Source organism: Empidonax traillii, unplaced genomic scaffold (assembly GCF_003031625.1).
Source record: "Empidonax traillii isolate 1590-97213 ecotype Southwest subspecies unplaced genomic scaffold, ASM303162v1 scaffold395:size559319, whole genome shotgun sequence".
NCBI lineage: Eukaryota > Metazoa > Chordata > Aves > Passeriformes > Tyrannidae > Empidonax > Empidonax traillii.
This window is the reverse complement of record NW_020955588.1, coordinates 279,059-302,106: the sequence shown is the minus strand read 5'-3', so window position 1 is coordinate 302,106 and position 23,048 is coordinate 279,059. Positions and strand designations below refer to the sequence as shown.

At 39.4% G+C, this 23,048-nt stretch overlaps 1 protein-coding gene across 1 annotated transcript in view; it reads left to right on the top strand.

Annotated features, from left to right (window-relative positions):
* Positions 1-23,048, top strand: part of LOC114062276 (neural-cadherin-like) — a 59,352-nt gene that overhangs the window by 2,091 nt on the left and 34,213 nt on the right. Inside the window, exons 2-6 of the mRNA XM_027893539.1 lie at positions 13,450-13,647; positions 14,580-14,805; positions 17,226-17,430; positions 19,117-19,228; positions 20,441-20,692. Of these exons, the coding sequence (XP_027749340.1) occupies positions 13,450-13,647; positions 14,580-14,805; positions 17,226-17,430; positions 19,117-19,228; positions 20,441-20,692 (993 nt within the window). The remainder of the gene's footprint in view (positions 1-13,449; positions 13,648-14,579; positions 14,806-17,225; positions 17,431-19,116; positions 19,229-20,440; positions 20,693-23,048) is intronic.

Below are 23,048 nucleotides of genomic sequence, written 5' to 3'. Positions count from 1 at the left end.
GGAGAAGTCCAGCGTGCGTTGTTAAAATGGCACGTTTGTGACTTAAATTGTCCTCGTTTGCAGGGTCTTACTCAAGCAGAACAGTTAAGTTCATTTGCTGATTGCATCTACTACTTTCAAAAATCCTGAGTTTTTAAATGCCACCTTGGCTAATATTTTTCACCTGTGAAAATACAGCTTAGTTTAAGCATGTTTTTAATTTACTGGATGGTGGATATCTGTGCATATTCACCACGTCTGTTGTTATTTCCATGTTACTTGTGATTGTAGCAATGTTCTGAAGATCGCCCAGGATGAGTATTCTGGAGAAAATCTCATCAGCAGAAATAAGTTGTTTAGCCTGATTTCATCTTGGAAAGGTTTAGGAAGGGTTTGGCATTATGTGACTTCTAGTGGTGGTGAAAACGATTAACTTCTCAGCAGTGCAGCTGCTCGGAGTGATTTCCCTCAGCCACAGAGCAGCGCAGGCGGGAGAGATGAAAAGCTTCCCACGCGATCCTTTCCCTTATCTCGCCTGTTTTCTGACTGAGGGGCAGCCCACAGGAGTGAGAGGCAGTTTATTCCTTGGTGTCTGTTAAATCCCTGAGGATGCCTGCAGGGTTCTAATTAGTGCTGACAGTTCCAGTGACATGGATACTTCCCCCTCTGAAGGAGGCTGCAGCAGCAACTCCTTTCACTCAGGTCCTGAGGAGCAACTCTCAGATCGTTCTCTGTTTCTCCCTTGGGTTTTGTTGTGCCTGTCGCTGTGTTGATGTCAGTCACTCGCGCTGGCTTTGTGCTGTGTTCCAGCTTGAGCTTTGGCTGCACACCAAGAGGTCGATAGACCAATTTCCAAAACACAAGTGCTTTCCCTGTCCAACGCTCACTACTCAATCCTGAGCAAGGCTACCTGCCGAGGGGGATCTCATTACTCCGGGGCAGTGACAAAATCCATCGGGTCAATCCGAGTGTGCTGCTGCGATGTTCACCCACTCTGTCAGGTAGCTCAAGTTTCAGCCCTTTGTTGGTGTCACAGCTCCCTCTGTCAGGATCAAGAAGATGATGTTAGAAAAGTGGTAGCCCGGGGTTACTGCTACTCTCACCTTTGTGATTGTTTTGGCTCTTATCTAGTCTGAATATAGAAGTCTGAGATTGCCTGGAACAAAGCTTGTCACTCTGTCACACCTGAGATTTCATTTCCAAAGCAATTCTGCAGTAAAAAATAATCCAAAACAACTTCTAACTTAATTTCAGGTGGGTTTTTTTTTTCCCCTTTGGAGTATTTTTCACTAACCTGACATATTACTGTTCATAATATGTAGTAGTAAGAGAATAAATCTCTAAGTAATATGTAGAACTAGGTTCTGACTCTGAGATTAGGTAGAGAACAATTAATTGTGGGCAGTGCAAATGATATGCCTTCGATGCTAATGATTTTAAGTTTCTTGGTTTAAAGGAAAGTAAATTCAAAATACACCTTTATTAATACTATTGTTTTCATCAGTTAAAGGTTAATGAATTGACATCCTTAGAGCTTTCTAGTTGCAGAATACACACATACTCATTTTGTAGGAATTAAAATACATATATTACTTTCAAATAGATTAACAAGTTGTGTCTCTGTCCTTACTTGCAGTTTAAACTGCAGTAATGTGAAAAAAGATCACCAAAACGATGGGATAGGAGAGGGAGAAAGATGACTAGCACATCTACATGTCTTAACTAGTCTGAAATAAAGAAGATATAGTATATAGCAAAAGCTCCAGGAGAAAACACAATATTTACAGAAGTGAGCTCCCAGGATGAATTAAAATGCAGAGATGGTTACACTAAATTTTCTTGTGAGTAAACATTCAAGTTCAGATTTTTTTCTCCAATTTTTTTACTTTGCTTTTAACATTTGTGCTCACTTAGTTTACACTGTACATAACCATAAACATTCCAGCAGCTACAAGTCTCTAATATTAGACCTTAGGGTATCAGATGTTAATTTATGTTCAAGTGGTATAAAGTTGAGTTAATTTCTTTAATTTTTGTTTTCACTTTCCCCTAATTCTTGCTGCCTGGTAACTGAGAACTGAAAATTAACCAGAAATTAATTCTGTCATGAGTTTCTTCTTCAACCCAGGCAGTGATGTCAAGGATAAGGCAAGACGTTTAAAACCTTTAGCATATAAAGTCTACCCTCTTTTCCTTTATCTTTTCAATGTAGTTTATTGTGATTCATTTGTAATATGCACTTCATTACCTAAAGTAGTAAAGAACGCTTAAAAGCATTGTGCCACAAGTGGTCCTAATGCATTGCTAGGAAGAATAAATGATTTTTCTCCCCCTCCGATGGAGCATTCCCAGAATTGTAACAAGAAGATTGGTATATGGCAATAAGGCAACATTCAGTAGTATTTCTCCCTCAATTATGAGACAACTCCCACTCTTTAGTTCATAAATGGGACTATGTAGATGTCCTGTTCCTGAATTTTTCTTCAGAGGAGTACAAAGGGCTGTGTGTTTGTTTCTTTTTTCCCCTTCAGCTAGAATAGAATTTGAAATGCTTTCCTGTTTTCTTCTTCTGAATTCTGTCTGGGATAATCAGCACAGCAGCATGTGCAGGGCTGGTGTTCCATTGAAGCAAATACTGTTCCATATGCAACCAGTGCCTCAATATCCAGATGATCTTCCACATGTTCATGGAGAAGGGTTTTCTCACCGAGTTGCACCTTGTGGAAGGTGTGAGTTTATCTGAGCTCACTGCACTTGGCTTGGCAAGTAACTACCAATGGAAGAGACTCACTCTTCACTCTCTGGGGTATTTTTTAGTAGGAGACCATAGGTTTGGTGCAGATACACATTCTTCTGTGTCAGGGGTAGCTTTGAGGGGCATTTGCAGAATGAACAACTCTTCAGCATGCAGGGTTGGGTTTCTGGCAAAGCTGCAGTTGAGCTCTGGAATTTATTGTAGTGATGTGGACAAATCACTGTTATCATTATTGTCATCACCAGTGCAGCTACATGCTGTAGTTACTTTGTGATGGGACATATTTCGGTTATAAGTGTTGTTTGGGGGTTTTTTGTTAATGTAGATGCCAAAAACAATCCTTTCTTTTGTTTATTTATTCTTTGGAATAACAAATACTCGTGTGCATTTTACTGCTACAGTAAAATTAACTGTAACCCATAGAGGAAATAGCATGTTACCAACTCTCTTTATTCACTTTGTGGTTATTTGATACTGTGTAAACTTAGTTTTACCGTAGTTTTTATGTTTTGTGGAGGCAGTAAGTAGTCACTAGCAAAGTGTCAACAAGAAAATCTAGACTTATAGTGCTAAGTGCCTTTTTAATAGTGTGGGTTGGAGGAGTAACAATTTCAGGGCCTGGACAAGAGAGGAGATAGTGCCTTTGCTGGATTTTCAACTTCAGGTGAGTTCCTTGCATGAATTCTTAGCAGGAAGGTTTAAAACCAGGCAGAAGTCAGTTTAAAGAAATAGAGAAGACATCAAAGATCAGTCAAGCCTGATAGTTTTCATAGACTGGTAGGATGTTCCCTGTCAGATTAGGGCTGTTCCAACAGGATTGTCAGGTCCTGGAGTGCAGTGACAGGTCTGGGAGTCCCTGGATTTGGCTGCCTGGGTTCAAAGCCAGCTCTGGCACTGTTCTGGGATCACAGGGGGGTGCCCCCAGCCGTGTCTGTGGCCTCTGCCCCATGTCCCAAGAGCTGTGCTCGAGGTCATGTCCTTCCCTGGGCTCCCCAGGGCTGTTCTGTGCCCAGCTGTGCCTCCCCTGTCCCAACACTGCCTTGCTCACTTGGCTCCCTGCTCCCCTGATCCCTGTGGATTTGTCTGGTGGCAAATCTCAGGACAATCTCAGGACCTGCTCTGCTCTTGCTCAGTGCCAGTGAGGCCCCTTGACCCCTCTTTCTCCACACCCTGCAGAGCAGCCTGTCCTTGCTGCCCCTTGGCAGATAAATTTTGCAGCTTCAGCAGCGATGTGCATGTGCCTTTGTGTTAAACATTCTCTGTGTGTTGACGACTGTGAGAGCTTCAACCACAGAATGTTTAGGGGTTGGAATGGCCCTTAAACATCATCTGGTACCAATCCCCTCTGCCATGGGCAGGGACACCTTCCACTAGACCAGGTTGCTCAAGGCCTTATCCAACCTGGCTTTGAACACTGACAGGGCTGGAGCGTCCACAACCTCCTGGGCAACCTGTGCCAGGGTCTCACCACCCTCACAGGGAAGAATTTTTTCCTAATATCCAACCTAAAGTTCCCCTCCTTCGATTTGTACCCTTTACCCGTAACTGTCATTACAGTTCCTGATCAAGAGTCCCTCTTCAGGTTCCCTATAGCCCCTTCAGACACTGGAAATTTGTGAGGTTCTGCCTTGACATTGGACAGAAAAAAAATCAATCCTGAGAGATGAAAACACTCATTTGAAATTGAAATACGGCCTGACAATATTTACATTTTTTGTAACTAACAAACATTTTAACTAAAGAAAAGAAACCAAAACACAAACTTCACAACCACAAACCGAAGAGAAACACCAGGAAAACCTCATATGTGAGTTTGAACCACAAGATGCTAAGCAGAATTCCAGAATTTCAAGGCTTAACTTCCTGAGTGTGTTTTTTGGCACATGGTCCTTGAGGACGAAATTCCTTGAGTGACCCCAGTGATCACTCAGCCCTGGTTTATATTCTTCAGCCTGCAAGGACCAGTGGTTGTGCTCACATTTTTTGTGGCATTTCAGATTTCATCCCATTTAATTTATGGGGACGCAATTTATTCTGAGCAAAAGCATAATGCTATTTTAAGTTTTTACCCAGTGAACAGAAGGTAAAATTTCTTAGACTGTCATACACATTAATATTTTAACATAGAGGTAGCATTTAATTTGAGAAGGAGCAATTATTATTCCATTAGTGCTTGGGGGAAGTGCATGAAAGATCCCATCTCTCTAATCCTCTGTCGTCTCAAGCTCCCTTGACCTTACTTGATCCATGGGCATTAGCTTTGTAATCTCCTGTCATTCATTTTTTTCTTATCAGAGGATTCACCAAGGGCCTTCCAACAGTTAACAGCACTCGTATTTTAAATATATTTTCCCTGTTTAAATCAACATAGAGAGTGGAGATACCAAGTTTAGTAATATTTTCAACCTTGAAGGATTTCATGCTTGGAAGTCAAGGATCATCTGTTTTAATTTTATCTGAGACCTTAGTCCCTTACTAGCTGTATTGATTCTGGGGGGGATCATCCCTAAGAATTAAGTAGCTTCTGCATGATGTTTTGCCTTTTACAATTCTTATTACCTCTTCCGTGAATTACAGCCATATTAACAGTTACACATCAAGCTGAGCTCAAGTTGAAATCATCATCTATTATCCAGCAGATGGGTTTCATTAAACTGCAGTGGGTTTCGTGCTATTAAGTTGAAAGGGAATGTTCATTCTACGTGCGTTTGGGACAGCTATGGGTGTTTACAGGGTTGGAATGTCCCTGATTTGTGGTAGAAAGGAGTGTCTGGGGAAGCAATAGAGCACTGTCTTGATATTTGATTGGTCTGAATGTTTTGAAATGATCTGCTTTCTACTCCAGGCAGGCAGGTTAAAAATACCTTTATGAGACCCCCCTGAACACCGAAGCTGTTTAGATCTTCTGACTGTTTATCATCTCAAACATTCAGTTTCTGCAAAAGAAATAAAAGTTTGGTTTTTTTTGCTTAAGATCTAAATAAACTTGAGCACAAACTTGATAATCTGACAGAGCTAATAAATTATAGAACATACAGGCCATCTTGGATGGGGTTTGGAGCAATCTGCTATAGTGGAAGGTGTCCCTGCCCATGGCAGGAGGGGTTGGAATGAGATGATCCTTAAGGTGCTGTTGGTGAGGCTACTCATTGTAGTGGCTGGATTTTCCCCAAGAAATTCTAAGGAAAAATTTCAGGAGAATTTCCCATCTTACAGTGGCCCAGTAGCTGCTACTGCTTTAGCTAGGATCTCTTCTTATGATAATGCTTTTTGGCAATCAACAGTCATTTATTAAGACACATGTTTTCTCATTTAAGAATGTCTGTTGTAATTAATATTTCCTCATCTGGTTTTTCTGTCTGCCACTCTCAGCAGATGGATGCCACACTGGGAAGTCCCCGATAACATAAATTACCGATTAAAATACATTAAGGTGGTAACCATGTTAAGAAACACTCTGCCCTGATCATTGAGCTCCTCTGATGCTTTCTTTACTTTTGTTTTCTGGTCTACTTTAACTTCTATTTAAAAAGCCATATGATGGTAAGGAGCAGAGACATGCCAGATTGTCATTATTCTGTCTGCAGGAAAGATGAGGCATATTAGGGGGGAATGTGGGCTGTCCCCAGCTTGAGCCCATCAAAGTTATCTCTTTAGAAGGTTTATGTTTTATGAATGAGCAAACTACTGTACTTAAAAGTAGCCCATCATATACCCCAGGAATTTTCAGAAATGACAGTAGAGAAATGTTTGTGCATAATTGTCCTATTTTTTTGAAGGATATACAGTAGGACTGGGTACAATAACCAGTAGCTTCTAGCTCATGTTATGGTCTGAATATGGGAAAAGAGATTTCCCCTGATTGCAGCTAGAGGCTTAGGACTTTAAGATGTTTTTTTTTCTGAAAATGTATCTTCCCAAACTTTAGGTCGGTAGGTATTTTACATGAAGACATATTACCGAGTGAGATTTTAAAACAGTACAGTATGATATTTGCAGAGCCAATTCAAAACAGCGACATCCTCTCAAGTAACCCCAAAATATTTCACTTTCAGTAACCCAAACAAATAACAAACCCCTGCGTTTTCAAAGAACATTTGTCTATTTAGAGTAAAACTCTTAGAAGTTGGAGAAACTTAAAAAAAACCCCAACCCAAAACCAAAAATACCAGCTTGAGTACTTAAATTTGCTGGTGGATGTAGAGCAATATGTAATACCACTGTTAACCTCAAGACTTGCGAGACTTTTAACTCTCTCATAATCTTCTTTTAAAAATAAATTGAAGTGACCTGAAAATGCCAGGAGCAACCTAGCTTCTCACCCATTATTGCTTAATCATTATAATATAATACCTCTGCCCTCAGTACATTCGAGGAATGCATAATGTTTGTCCACAATCGTAGAGACATGTTCAGTCAACTACATATTCTCTATTGTCAGATTTTTTTAAATCAGAATGTCTGGCATTGTCAGTTTTATCAATTACACTGATGCAGAGAAGCCTACATTTTTAATGAATATAAGGATTTTATTTTTCAAGTCTCGTCTTATAGAATTATCCATTGGATTTTTGAGAGAAAAGACAGTCATATAATCCTAATGCAATCAGAAGTCTGAGAATACGTTGGATTTCACAGATTGACAGCATCTTTTATAATTTGACATGGTGAAAAGAGATGGGTTTAGAGGCAACTCTGACCTACAGTATTTGAAATTGCAATCAGAGTGTTTTCAGCATGCATGATTTTCAAGGCTTGGTTTAACCGGTGTAACCTTCAAAAGTTGCTGTTAACTGAATGATTAAGTATTAAATCCCTCTCCTCCTTCCTGCCACCCCTGGAGTGGCTTGGTTGGTAGGTGGGAGAATATTTTTGTTCCTAGTTGCAGTATGAAATGACAGGATTTATTAGTTTGCAGTATCTGTGTGCAACCCATTGAATCTTTATAGCCCAGCTGCCATCCCAGGTTGGAGGAACTGGTTCATGTTACTGAATGCTGAAACCCTTTCCTGGAAAATTAGTGGTGAACACCAACAAAAGAGTTTTTTTTCAGATAAACCTGGATTTAGTAAAGCCATAAAAAACTCTTGAAAAACCCAAAGTGGTTGTTTCCTGTAATTTCCAGTATGTTCTTCAGTTTTGACAGGTCTTTAACTTGGACTGCCCAAGAGGTTCATGATTTTGAGAGGGCTTTCTTTTCCTTCTTAATACTGAGTTCTTCTATATATCTTAAATTTGACGTTAGAAATGGCAATTGTATTACTAGCTTGTGCCATCCTGTGTAATTTATTAGAAATTCTTCGTAACTTTTTGAATAAAGAGTGTTCTTCACGGTATATCAGTATGAAGGTTCTTTCCTATGTGATTTCGTTGGTTTTGCTGTTTATAATAACAGTTTATTTTATTACACAAATGTGGTTTCTTTCTTGCCAAAGGGTAGATTTCCAACTTTGAGTAGTTAAAATGTTATTTTTTTCTCCTATATATTTGATTCTGCCTTTATTAAAGCCTCTCAGTGCTAAAAGTGTGTTCATTGTGGAGACTTGGAGAAAGGAATCCAGTGTGAAGGCTGGAAGCAGACACTGCCCTGGATCTTCATGTGCTTTTCTGAAAGGCATTGAAATAACAGGTTTTCATGCTTTTTCTTGGAGAAGTGATTTCCTTACAATAAAGTGAATTTTGTCTTAACCTAGGAAGATTTGCACAAATCCTGTGTGTATTATGGACCTTGTGGACTTGGAAGGAATGTTCTTGGATGAACAGTAACTCTGATTTTACCAAATCAGTTTCCTCAGATAGCTGAGGGAGCCTGTGGTTTTTACAGCGATTGGAAGGTTAAAGAGGTGTAGTGCTGAAATTGGTCCAACACACAATGATGGAAGTCTTAACACCCAGAAACACTGTGGAGGTAAACTCTGACATCCTTTGGAATGCTTCTGCTGTAGATTATGCTGATGTGTAACTCCTATGCAGAGTATATTGGTAGAGAAGTAATTCCATTAACTCTGTGGATCTGAAGGGTTGAGAAAGATGTTTTAGAGACTCCTTCTCAAATTTTCTACTTTTTTTATGGCTTATTACCATTTATTTCCATTTTTACTATGATTAAACTTCTCAGCAAATTACTGAGTATTTTGCTTGTGGGTTTTCTTTGTTGGTTTGGTTTGGTTTGGTTTTTTTTTTCCCAAAGGATGAAAATAGTGAGTGATGACATATCCCATATTTCCCATGAGCAGAGACTTGGGCCAACTGGTTTATTATCTTACCTAATGTAGTTGGAATTCAGAGTAAGGCACTATAATAAGTCCTTCTGTTTATCAGTTTCCAACCACAGATAGGCATGAAAAATAAGCAATTATAGACAGATACCTGTGATGAGGTTTCAGCAGCGGATTATGAAGATTGATTTTGGTGATAGGGAATGAATTTCAGTGCTGCAGCTTTTGTCAGTAATATTAAGTTAAAAGGAAGTAATTCCAACTGGAGGGAATATCAGAGAGAAAAAAAGCAGACTTCAGGATGAGCTGCCCTAAGAAGGATTTTTGATGATACACAAGTTGACTCTAATAGGGAATTAAGCGGCTAAAGCAGGAAAAAGCTCTGGACTAGAGTTTATAATTTTAGTTTTAGTTTTTTGTATAAATTGAAAAGAGAGCTGTAGAGAGGGCTTAGACTTCATACTGCAGAGGGTGTTTGCAAATACATGGGAAAAGCAATCTGCTCACAGAAACTGTTTTCATTAGTTTCCATAGTGAAGAAAAATAGGAGGAAAACCACTTTGTGATTATAGAAAAAGATGATTTTACCCTTTTGAATGTGAAGTATTATTTTCTCTATGACTTTTAAAAATACTGATTTTTGACATAAGATGATCCAGTGTTATGTTACTGTCGTGTTTGTGTGCGGTGAGGGCCATTTTGAGTTTTATCTCTTCTCGATCAGTATCTGTGAGAAAGCAATTTAAATTTTTCTGTTGTCTGAAGCTCGGGAAGAAAATCTGTCAAATGCAAAATCCATGTGTGTGCCAGCAATCTAATTAGCAGAACCATTCTTTTAGTAGGATTTCTTTTGAATGGATGACATTGTGTCAGGTATCTGTGGTGTGCCTGGCTCGAAAGTCAAGTATCTAGCATTTAATATGGAGGAAATTCTAATTGGTGTGGTGTTACACAACAGTTTGAAAATTCTCTCTGAGGAAATTAGGCCTGTTTCACATTCCTGACTTAGCATGTCAGTAGTGGTCGACTCTCACTGCTGAATACAGTGGCAGGTACCTCCACTGGTTGTCAGGACCTGGTATTGGGAACAGATAATTTAAGTAGAACCTCTCTGTGTGTTTGTAGGACTTAACCCAAATCCAGAGAGGATTATCAGTTTTAAGCTGTTTCTGCTAAGATTTGAGTGGAATTGTAACATTTTTTCTCCCATAATGTAGCAATATTACTGCACATATACTACTAATAAACTACTGTTAATCATAATATATGAATGCAGATGCATAATAATGTTCTGTTATTAATATACTGAAGTACATGTATAATATATCTGCGAGATACAGAGGGGGATATTTTGTTAGAAGGAGATACCTTGAGATACCTGAACTGTTGAGAGATGTATGTCTCTAAAATTTCTTTCCATCCACTGTCTTGAAGCACAGATAATTGTCATAAAGGAGGGAGAAAGTTAATTTTATGTACCTTATTAAAAATGAGTTAAGTCTGGTTTAAGGTCCATTATATAGACAAGCAGCTCTGCTGGTTACAAAACACAGGGGACGGCATTTTGTAATGTGTGTGTGTCATGGTAACTGTAAAAAAAGGAGAAACTTAGAAATATTTGCTGCCCTCATTAGGATGGGGAGTTACGCTTAAAAAAAATCACATTCACGAACGTGTACTTTGAAATCCTTAATGCATTGCCCTGCTAGACATCCACATATTACACATTATTGTCGCTGTCAGTCTCTTCAGCACATTCGTTGTCCTCTGGCAAGTCCTTGTCCAATCATGCTTCGTTGGACACCCTGATGTTGTTTCTACAAGTTGTCAGGTCACATTTGTGGAGAAGTACAGCCCTGTCCGGTGTTCCTGCTGTAGTTCTTGCTTTGATATATGGTATGCAGTCAAGGGAAAACTTACTTACAGTCATTTTCCTCCAGACTGCCTTTATCTGAAAGTGAAATCATGATGATTTATTTACTCTTTTTTTACTTATGAATCAGATTGTCTGGGGTTGATGGAAGAAGGTAATATACCCATCAGATCTGTAAGGTGATATGCAGTGGGAATGCTTGCTGGTCAAGAGAGGCACCCAGGCCTGTCTCTTCCATTACCTGCAGTGCAGTTCCTGCTGCATATCCTAACATCATTCTCAGGATTATTCACTTGTTTCAGAGGTAATCAGCATACTTAGGAAAGCTTTGGTCCTGCCAAGATACCAAAATGATATTGAGGTTTCTTAACTAACAAAACAGAAGTAGGTGGAGAAATGTGCCTGAGTCCTTTTATTTTCCAGTCAATAAATGCTAGATCATATGAGGACTAATCTCAGTCCTGATGTACTTTTGCACAGTTTCCTTACAAGTGGTCTTCCTCAGTTACAAATGTATTGTAAGAACCAGCATATTAATTTTCAGTGGACTGGTTTTACATTAGGTGAAAAGAGTGGAATTTGTATCCAGGATTATTATTACTTCTTCAATAAAAATGAGTCATTCTTCAGCTGGGACTTGTTTTTTGATAGGGGAATACATGCATGTCAAAAACTTCAGCAGAACTTGTAACAGAGTGAGCTCATGGGTTGTTTAGGGTAGTGATTTCCAGACTTGAGAGAGATAAACATCAATAATCTTTCTAGGTGGCATTCACATCCTTGATAGGTCTTGCTATTACAGGGGCAGATTTTCAGAGGTTCTTAACTCAGCTTCTAATTTAGTGCTCACTATTTTAAGCCTGCAGAATGCCCAGGCAAACTAGGCTAAGAGAGGTATTTACAAACTTGGGGCAGCTTCCAGCAGACCTGTTCTTTTCAGAGGAGACAGGCAATTTTGTGTGACAGCAGGGAATCTAAACTAAGAAACTTGCATTTGACTTTTTCTATCACAACACCGAGGAGTTTTGTTCACAACAATCCCCTTGTGGTTGTTTTTAGATTGCAGATTGTGACATGCTGTACTAAATATGCCGCTTGCCAGTGGCCAGCAGTTTCTAAGTATGAAGAGCTGAACAGGCTGATGTGAAAGATGTGGGAGGGAAGGGGTAACATCAGTAAATGCACATGTCACACAAAGGAACGGATTTTAGATATAACAGGGAAGTTTTTTTGGAGAGGGATGAAATGCTGCAATTAAGGAAGTAGGGAGGAAGAACAAGTACAGCAGTTCAGCCAAAGTGGCACAGCTTCCTGGGAGAATCGACCTCTTTAGCGAGGTAACACTGTTTACAAGATTAGATATTTTGACAACATTTTAGAGTCTTATAAATACTAAGTTCTTTGTATTATTAATAAGATTTAAATTAAAACTGGTAACTTCAGATGTTCCTTTCTGTATGTTGTTCCAGTTCCTGTAAAGCTGTTTTGGAAATAAGTGCATGTGTGTATATGTTTCCATGTATGTATAAATAATAAATACTAAAATTAAGTATTTACACCATCAACTCTGACTCTACATCCATTATGAAACTTGTGGATAAGTCATGCCCTAAATGTAGATGGCTCTTGTTACCTGGGCCACATTCCAGGCTGTGTCAGTGCAGTTGTGCTGCCTTTGGAGTCACTCAGGGTGTGAATACATCACTTTTCTGGGACCAGAGGCATTAAATATGCATTGCAGGAACACTCACCTTGTCTTCTCTAGCAAAACTATTACAAGTGCAGTGTCAGTCTGCTGGGAGCCAAATTGGTCAAAAGACCTGAGTTATATTTATACTGAACTCCCTGATGTTACTGATAATATTTATCAGTTAAAAAAAACACTCTGTCTTGTGTTTCCTTTCTACCTCCTTTTCAGCAATACCTGCCTAATATTTATTACTTGTTTAGGAGCTTCGCTCTCTTTATGGGTTGATTTAATCATGGCAAAAGTATAGTAAATAATTTTTTATCGGTTTTTAAGGGTGCTATCTTGTTGATTTTTGAAAAATTGAATAGTTCCATTCTATGTATGGGGTTTATTTTGATTTTTTGGATTTAATAGCATTTAAACTTGAGTAAAAATGAAAACCATACTAGGATTTCAGTGAAGTTTCTAAAATGGCAAATCACTACTTAGAGTGGATTGGTTAGAATTTTTTTGGCAACAATTACTTAGATTTCAGAATTCAGAGTTGCTGTAATCTTTACATAGAAACATATCTGATGCTTTTTTAGCTTAAAAAAACCCACAACCTTTTAGAAATTATTTGTAGTTAAATTTTGTAAGTTTCAATATGTATTTAAATTTGGCAAATAAAAGAATGTATGGTCTTTCCTAAAGAGAGATCTTAGTAGAATGTCATATGGACAGCTTCATTCTTGCAGTTCATCAGTACTTGTGCTGGTTTTTTGTTCCCCACAGTCTGGATGCTGTTGATTCCAGAAGAACCTTAAACCCCGACTTCTCCTGGATTTAATGCCAACAATATTGCAGGATATCACTCAGATATTGTTAAGTTTCTGTTACTCTGAGTCCATTAAGTAGCTGTCTAATCATTTCTTGATGTTTCTGTGGCGCCCAGGGAAGGATTGGTACTTGGTGCACGTGTCCCTCACTGTGACAGACGTGAACGACAACGTCCCCGAGTGGGCCATGGAGCCCTTCCCATTCCTGGCTGTGGTTTCCCCTGAAGCTCCAGGAGGTACTGAAGTGTACAAGCTGCTTGCTGTGGATGCAGATGAAGGGATCCATGGAACTGTGGAATATTTTCTTTTGGAAGGTAGATTTTAACCCTCCCATTCCCCATGTATTAAGCTTTGCTATTGTGACTTTTTTGTCTTTTATCCTCAGTTTTGTTAGTGAAAGACCTTCCCTTCCTCCTGCAAAAGGTTCATAAGCCTTCAGCTCTGTGTGTGAGAAAAACCAGCTTTTATTGAGGGTATGGACAGATTTCTTTGTGAAGTTGGGTTCCTGCCCATGTTTTTCCCTGGTTGTGCAAAGCTGTGACAGACTCATTGATCATTTTTCTGTGTGTCTCTTAAACTTTAGTAATAGTTCAGAAGTATCTGAGCAGAAGGGGAGCAGCAATTACCCTCCAAAGATGGATTTGTTCCTCTTGACCAGGGCTTCAGTAGGGTGTGGGATATTTATGGTCAAACAACAGCAAAGTAATTATTAGAGGATAGAAGAAAGATGGAGAGAGGCGATTTACAAGGGCATCTAATAACAGGACAAGGGGGAATGGCTTTACACTGACAGGGTGCAGGGTTAGATTAGATATGAGGAAGAAATTCTTCCTATGAAGGTGGTCAGGCCCTGGCACAGGTTGCCCAGAGAAGCTGTGGCTGCCCTATCCCTGGAAGTGTCCAAGGCCAGGTTGGATGGGGCTTGGAGCAACCTGGGCTGGTGGAAGGTGTCCCTGCCCATGGCAGGGGGTGGAATGAGATGAGCTTTAATATCCCTTCCAAACCATTCTATGATTCTGTGATACAGAAGAGTGGCAGTTGTTCAGAAAAGTAAGGTACAATTCAGAAATATAACCATGAATATCATGAATATAACAATTTCTAAGTTCTAAACAAACTTTTGAGCTTTAGTGTGCATGCTTATCCTAAGCCAAAGCCAAGTGGGGAATTGATACCGTATTTTCCTCCTTTTTAGTCAAGTAAAAATGTTGTTGCTAAGAGCAGCTTTTGGACCTATTCTTTTTAGGTGGTGAAGACAGATTTGAAGTTGAGAAGGACTCTGGCTGGATTAAAACAACAGGTTTGCCGTTGGTGAGGGACAAGGAGTATTTGCTGACTGTACTGGCAGCAGATAAACTTGGAAGCAGAGGGTCTCCAGCCTCTGTTTCTGTTCTTGCTGGGTTTCGACCACCACAGTTCACCAACATGTCCTACTTTGTGTATGTCCCTGAGAGCACACCACGAGGAGAACCGTAAGTAACAGCTCAAACACTGCCGTGAGATTGTGCTCCAAGTTTGAACTTCTCTTTCATCTCCCCAAAGCCCTCATATTGTTTGTGAATCGTAGCAGATACTGTGAGTAGCAGTTTAGTTCTCTTATTAGAGGTGATCAGGATACAGTTTAATGATGTATTTTTTTGGTTATCCTTTTATAGAGAGAAGTGGTGTTGAATAATTGTGGTTCCTTGCTTTTTGAAATGCTACTGAAAGAATTAGAAGATGTTGGTTGTGTCCTAATTTTCAAACAAAATGCAGAGTACAAATTAGCACTGTTCCATCGTGAAGAAAGATATCCTGTGAGAAAGAACACAATAATTTTATGTGTCAGATTCGGAGAATTGAGTTCTACAAAGTGAAAATTGGAAAAAAACCAAAAGACTCGCTCTCCTGTCTTCATCACAGTGACAAACTGAGCAAAAATGAAGATGCCATAGAACTTGTCATCCTATTTTTCCATCCTTTGTCTAACCATGTCGATTGAAATATCACAGAAAATGTTAGTCCTGTAGATCCACCTGAATACTCTGTCCCTTCTTTGATGAGCTATTTTTTGTTACAGCAAATATTTCTTCTTCCATGTGAATTGAAAATACTTTTGTCCAGTAAATGTCTTCGTTCTGTGACAATTCAACTGGTTTTTTTATATTACATTACCTCTGTTGTATTTTAACTGTTCGATCTACAACATTTAGTTTTACAGTTCTGAATAACCAAAGACTGTTAAGGTAAAATATTAATAGTAGCTAAAAAGGTTTTTCTTTAAAACTACAATAAAATTAAATTGCACAGGCATAAAAGGAGTTCAAGAACTGCAAAATACTACAACATCTAACAGGTACCTGCAGTCTTGGGAATTAAAAATAAATAAATTCTTTATAACTATTTTTTATCACTATTTAGAAATAGGTTTGCGCACCTAAGATAGTAGATTAGTCAGTTGGTTACATTGCTTGGTAATATCCAAAAGGAATTAAGTATTTAGTGTGGTTCTTACATCAGAAAAGGTTTGAATGTACACAGTGCACCCTGTGAAAGTGGTTTCTGTGGTGTGTTGACCAGAAATATCCCTGAAAATCCATTTAGAATCCTAAAATTCTCATATTTAAATTGGACCAATCACCCAAATATGCAGGAGAACAGAGTTGCTGTCATGCACTGGATGTCTGAGCTTAGGATTTCCTAATTACAGTCTGATTTAAGGCTGGGACTGAGCAGAGGAGCATTACCAAATCTCCCTCTTCCTTTGGTCTGCCACTGGTGCTAATCAGCTCCAGCTGCACGGGCAGGCTGAGCCCAGAGAATACAAAGCCAAAAAAAGACAAAAAGCTTTTCAGTTGGGTTGTTAAATGTGCTCCCAGCATGGCTTTGTGGTTTTCAGTGCTGACAGGAGAGGAGAGGTGGTGTGAACTCTAAGCCAGGGCAGGGAGCTGGAAGGAGGGCAAAAGAACTCCTGGTGGCAGGAATGACCTGGGCACTGGCTGAAACTGCCTGTGAAACCACATCATTGGAAAATACAGAAGAAAACTCAGTGAGATAATGACCTACAGGAATGTTTCCTATTGTTTGTAGTGCACCTGAGGGTAGTGAGAAGGCAGCAGCATGGAAATACAAGAGGGGGAAAGGAGTTTGCACAAAATGAGTCTTGTCTTACCGAGTGTAATTGTCACAGGATCACACGTGTTGGTGGGTTCTCCTGGGAGATGGAATTCTTTTTCCTAAGAAACCTACATGATAAGGTGACAGACACTTGGGAGAGTTAATATGCTGGTTTAAATGTATTTAAAAGTATTTAATTTCCTTTTTTACTTCATACTGTGAGTGTCTCCACTTGAAGGCTTTAAACACGTTGGACTTCAATGGGAAAAAGATAGTGCCAGACAAGAGCTAAAAACACGTCCTGTGTAAGCTGTGACACCCACGCTGTTAGGGCCTGGCTCTTATCCTTTTGCAGTTATCTGTTGGAACTTCAGGGTGGTATGACTGCAGCAGCAAACTTACTGTGCTGATATTAAAATGAATCTTTTTCATCTTGCTTTATCTTTTAGCTTCCTCTGCCTGAAAACCATCGCTGCCGTAGAGGGAAGTTAGAGTAGGCAAATTCAGCTGCAGCAAAAATTAAATCCTCTGTTCCTGTGTTTTTAATCCTTACTGTGTTCTGCTTCCAAGAATCCTGTCTTTATCTGTTTAACCCCAAGGTGATAGAACCACTGTGTAACAAAATGTTTGAATTTGGTGTTTAGATACAGCTGTCACTGAGTTCAGGGAGGATAGCTCAGAGCAGACCTACAGGGTTGCACTATCATTTGTGATATGCATGGTTTTTGTCATATTTCTCAGAATATTGTATTATATGCTTGAGTTCTCTCTTTTTATTTTTTTTTTTTTAATGCAGCTTTCTTACAGTCACTGCTGTGTCATATCAAAAGAAATCCCTGAGCTACAGTTTACTCACTAATCCTGGTGGTCTATTCAGTATTGATCAGGCAACAGGAGAGATCAGTTTAACTCGCAGTGTGGATTATGAAAATGACCCACACCAGTATCTTCTTTTGGTCAGAGCAGAGGAAAACGAGGAACAGTTCAGCAGTGCTGCTGAGGTAGGTGCTCCCCTCTGGCAGCCTGTGTGTAATTCCATTTTCCCTCATCCTTTTGATTTCTGTACAAACTCACCAGGAGCTCCCATTTCTGGCTGTTCTGCTGTTCTTTTTAGAAGTCTTTCTGTCTGTGGGTAGATGTTGAGGACTGGTTGAGATACTCTTAGAGTTCACTCTTGCAGATGCTCTAGAGGTTGTTTCTGGGACATCAGTATTCCCTCCCATCACAGATCCTAGAAATTATCTTGGAAAATGTGGGAACAGATGCAGCCAATCCAGACATGAGGTTTTATCTTACTCTAAACCTTCATACAATGTGATGTTTAAGATTTGTTCCAGTTTAAAACGAAGACACAACAGAAAATTATTTGTTTTGTATCAAAACCACAAAGTGAACTTGTAAAAATAAAAAGTACTAACAACTCATACATAGATATAAAAAAATTACGGTTTGTGGTATTTTAGAAACCTCTTTGAGAGCAAAAATATTTCCAAATGTAGTTATTACACTTGTTTGAATTCATGGATTCACTGAGCTGGGAAAAGCATGCAGTATGAGTTTGTTCCTTTTGCAGGACACAGAATTATTAGGGACAAGTGTGAGGACACAGAGCCAGGGAATCAGCGTGTCAGTGTAACAAACACTGGCTGTAGCACACCAGAGGTGATAGTTTCTATTGACCCTTTAATACACCACAAGGGGGAGAGTGGCAGAATATGACTTGAACGAGGATTATGAGATGATTTGACAAATACTTTTAGCCTGAATGTAGTTTGACTTGTACCTGCTTTACACTGAAACAACCTCAACATTGAGAGAGAGCAACTCTAGTTTGTGCATATCTGCTCTGTCAGGCTGGGTGGAATACAGCTCCACCTGTTGCTCTGTAATGCAGAATGCCCCAAGCAACTTCAGAGAGCCTGAAGTGCAGCAGGATGAATGGCCAGACAGGCTAGTTTATACCCTCCTTGTTGTTTGGAGTGTAAACAGTGCAGTTGTGGACTCATACTTGACACGGGAATAAGAAAGCATCATTAAAGATGTTAGAAGCAAAATTGTATTTCTGTCTTGGTTTACCAGAACCACAGAATATTCTGAGTTGGAAGGGAGCTACAAGGATCATCGAGTCCAACTCCTAGCCCTGCACAGGACACCCCAAGAGTCACACCGTGAGCCTGAGAGTGTTGTCCAAGTGCTTCCTGAACTCTGTCAGGCTTGGGGCTGTGACCACTTCCCAGGGGATCAGTTTACATCTGATTTGTGCTGCTCTACTTGAATTCAGAACTTGGTCTTGGGGATTTTTACTGCTAAAATTCAATATGCTTGGCAGTAGAGTTTTTAGTGTTACGAATCACAGAAGTGGTGTAAGATAAGATAATGGAAGGAGTGTGCTTGGCTAGCAGATGGTCCATTTTTTTTTAAATTAGTAATAGGGAATAACCTAAGGAGATGAAGGATGGGTAAAAAACATTGCTGCAGGGGCTGGGACTTGGCAATTCCTGGTATCTTGGAATGTAATATCTCTGCAGGAAAAGAACAGTCTGAGAAAAATGGTTTATCCTGTGTGCTGTAGCTACTGAAGACCTCGAGGATGTTTTTGGGAAATTCTTCTGCATGATATGTCTAGAGTACTGAAGCTGTTCCCTTAATTCACTTTGCTGTTTAACATTTCCCTCCTCTCCACTAAGGTTTTGGTTGTAATCACAGATGTGAATGATTGTGCCCCCGAATTTCATCAGTCGATTTACAGCAAAGTCGGTGTTCCTGAAACAGTTCCTATGACAACTGCACTTCTGCAAGGTCAGTAATCCTGAAACCATTTGTTACATTGAGTGTATTTTTTTTCCCCTCCCACTAGTTAGAATTCAGTTCAGAGGCCAAAATTACCTGTCCCGGCATGGGTGGTTGTAGCTCTCTGAAGGCAAATGGCACCTTGTAGAATTGTGTCAGAGTTATTTATTACTGCCACAGCCCAAACAGTTCTGGGGGAGAGGGAGACAAAGCAAAGAGATGTTCTCTGTTGGATTTTGAAGGAACAGAACTGCAGTTATGGTTGGTATTGTAGCAGCAGGCTCATAGTAGCGATCTTGCTACGTTTCTCGAAGGAAGAGAGTGATGTTGGATCAGAAATTACAGACACTTCAGCTCACCTTCTCTGCCCATCTCTGAGAGTGCTTTGTGGGCTTGATCTAGGAATTCTGCTCTCTTGCATTAAAAGCTTTATATACAGTTTAACTGTTCTGTGGGAGGTTTTGTTTGGATGCTTGACAAAAAGACTTTGCTTCTTCCCAATGGAACCAATAACTTAAGCTTTAAGTGATGGTGCTCTGTAAAATGTAGCAATAATGCAAATTTTCGTCAACTAAGCAGTTGTACAAGGGCCTTGTATTAGTCTTTAACCCTTACATAAATTTTTTTTCTAAATCTTGAGGGGGAAAAGGAAATTAAATGACAGGAAAATTGCCTTTCCCTAGTAAACAGGATTTTATAACCCCCTACTGTTCTGTTTAGTGATTTATCCTGTACTGATGGTAGGTAGTTACTGTTCTGGTAACTGTGCTTTTAGCATGGATTTTTACAGGTTCTTGGATAGGAACTGACAAGCACAGAAGGTGCATCAGTTGAATAACGTATGTAAATATTCCATCTTTAGTTACACAGCGTGTGATCTGTTTGAGTGATCTGAAGTCAGCACAGTGGATCAGGTGGATGTGAGAATACACATCTCTGTGTGGGAATGTGTTCTTGATAGCACAGGGCTCTTTAAATCCACCAGACAAAGGCATGACTAGCGGCTGAATTCCACTGGGGACTTCACTTTTGTTTATTTTTAAATAACTTGTTTTCAGGTAAGGGCTAGTTCAATAAAAAGCACAGGGGAGAGCACAGTTTTATAAATGATTTCAAGCATCATGTGCCAAGGCAGGGCCTACTGCAGCTGTAGTTATAGCACTTAGCACTCCAATTCACTAACTTTGATCTACACAATGTCCCTCTCTTCTCTTTCAATAGTGACAGCCACTGACTGTGATTCTGGAGAGAATGCCCAGTTGCTGTATTACACTCTGAGTCAAGACTTTGGCATCACTTCTCATGGCACCATTTTCCCAGCAACACGGCTGGACTACGAGAGACCCAACCACCTTTATGAGTTCATCGTTATGGCTGTAGATCAAGGGGAGGAGCCAAGGACTGGGACAGCAACTGTCAGGATCCACATCTCAAATGTGAATGATGAAGCACCCGAGTTTTCCCAGGCAATGTAAATACATATTCTTCAAACTCTGTTATCTTTGTCTTTTACTGTTGCTTTTTGTATTTTGGTTGAAAGGCTGATCACAGGGTGGTGGCTGGCTTTGGTTCTGTCAAATCTGAGAACTGGACTGACAAATGTGGGATGATATTTTCACTCTGAGGCTCTCTTACTAGCAGGAAAAATAAAAAAGGCAGTATATGGACAATCCCTTTTGACAGATCTTGCACTTATATTTCTTCCAATGTGTACTGAAGGATAGGGTGCAGTAGTTCCAGATTATACATTTCAAGAGGACCTCTCCACCACCAAAGGAAATCAGGCAGAAAAAACAGGCAACACAGTGTTGGCCTCATCCCAAGACATGGGGGAATTTTGCCTTTTAATTAGGCAATTTAAACTTAGAGTCAGCAATGTGCATTTCTGGTTTCTAGTTGTTAAAGAAAAATGCTTAGTGACAGAATCCTAAATGACCAATGAATTATAAAACACACAAGATAAATGCCAATAAGGGGAGTTCACTTAATTTCACTTAGTCCTATGCCCTACAAACAGTATATATGATTTTTTTTTCCTTCTAAAACTTTTCTTCCATAGTTGGGGCTCAGAAACATCTCAAACAATGCCAAAATACTGTAAACTTGCATTCATGTTAAAGACTTAGTAATGGAATTTCCAGTCAGCTTCTGCATCAACCTTCTACTCTTAGAAGTTGCTCAGAACAAAACCGAGGCAGAGATTTCAGTGATGTTAAGCTTGAGGTTTAGCTGAACAAAACATCAAAGCTTTCTGACAGTGCTTGTTTTGTGTAAAGATAACCTCAGTCTTCAAAATCTTGTGCCCTCCTTTCTGTTCTCAGCATTGCTTTGGAAATACAGCTTGGAAAATTTGATCTTTTGTAATTTCTTTTTAGATCTCTCTATATTTTCAAACAGTAAACCAAGTTAAGTTTCCCACTCTTCAGTTGATGCCTATTTTTTGTTTATTTATGGGTTTTAATATTCAGAGACAACAAATATTTATCTATATCTGTTCCTGATATTTTAATCACAAGTGAGTGATGCCATTGAAGGTGCTGTAAATATCTCTAGCAAATTGGTATCAGAAAATATAGTTTAAAAAAAAAAACAAACTCTGCAAATTAGTATTTAAAGTTTACTGAAGAATGTGATTAAAATTAACATTGTTTTAAATGACCAAACATTTACAAGAAGCTTTTCTGTTCTTTGTGCAGTAGCAGGGAAACTGCTGTTGTGCGTATGTGTAGACTGGTGAATTCAGCTCCTGGGATTCGAATTATCTCACGTTTTTGGTTAACTAGGCTTTGATTTTGTTCTGTCTTTCTGTTATGGAAAAAAAATCTTGAACCCAGAGGTGAATTTCAGGCACAACTTTGTTGACGTTTTCAATGAAATAGAATCATCGTGAGCACACGTAAATTAGGGCCTGCTGAGAGACAAGTTTGCAGTTAATGGTATGCTCTGTGACAGGCTAATACAAATCTAGATGATGATGTTGTCCTTCTAGCCCTTTGTTTAAATAGATTTACAGTCCAGTATAAACTCATGATTCCTTGCCACGAGCTTTCTTTCGTCGCAGTTATTCTTTATCTCAGTTATGAAATGCTTTAGGCTACCACTCCGTTTCATTTTGTCAGTTTTTACTTTCTCTTTTTTAAGAGACCTCTTCTGAACTCTTCTGTCCCTGTATTTCACGTTAAAAATTATCAGCATTACTGTTCATTTGCTTTCCAGATGCAGAGTTAAGACAGTGTCTTGAGGGTTGTGCCTGAGCTAAAGCAGAATAATTTACTTCTCTTAGTTGGTTGAATATAAAACCAGGGGAAGAAAAGAAACTGTTTCTCTGAAGGTTTCACTGCAAACACACGTATCTTGACAACAAAAACTGCGGGAGGGGTCTTCTTTACATCCATTTTCTTTTTCTTTAAATATTTTGCTGTTCTCAGCGTATGGCCAGTGTGTCCATAAGCACTCTGAACCCAGTGGTGCACATGTGTTTGGTTGGATACAGGCAGCTCTAGTTCATGCTTTGGGATTTCTGCTGTGGACAGGTCTGTGGTGTGCTTAGTCTGACCTATGCTCAATCTAGTCAGATAAAATAATAAATATTTGGGACTTTGCTAAAGCAGGGGGCTTTTCTACTCCAGAGAGCTTTAAGCTTAGGCTGATAATGCCTCTTAAAAGCTTAAAATGTCAGTGATGTGTCTGGACTTGAGAAGAGATTTTTGTAAAAGTGACATTATGCACATATCCTCCAGATTTGATTCTTAGTCATGCTGGGGCAAAGACTACACTGAAGGCATTTTGGGGGCTTGTCTCAGAAAGTGTGCTGTAACAGGCACTGCTT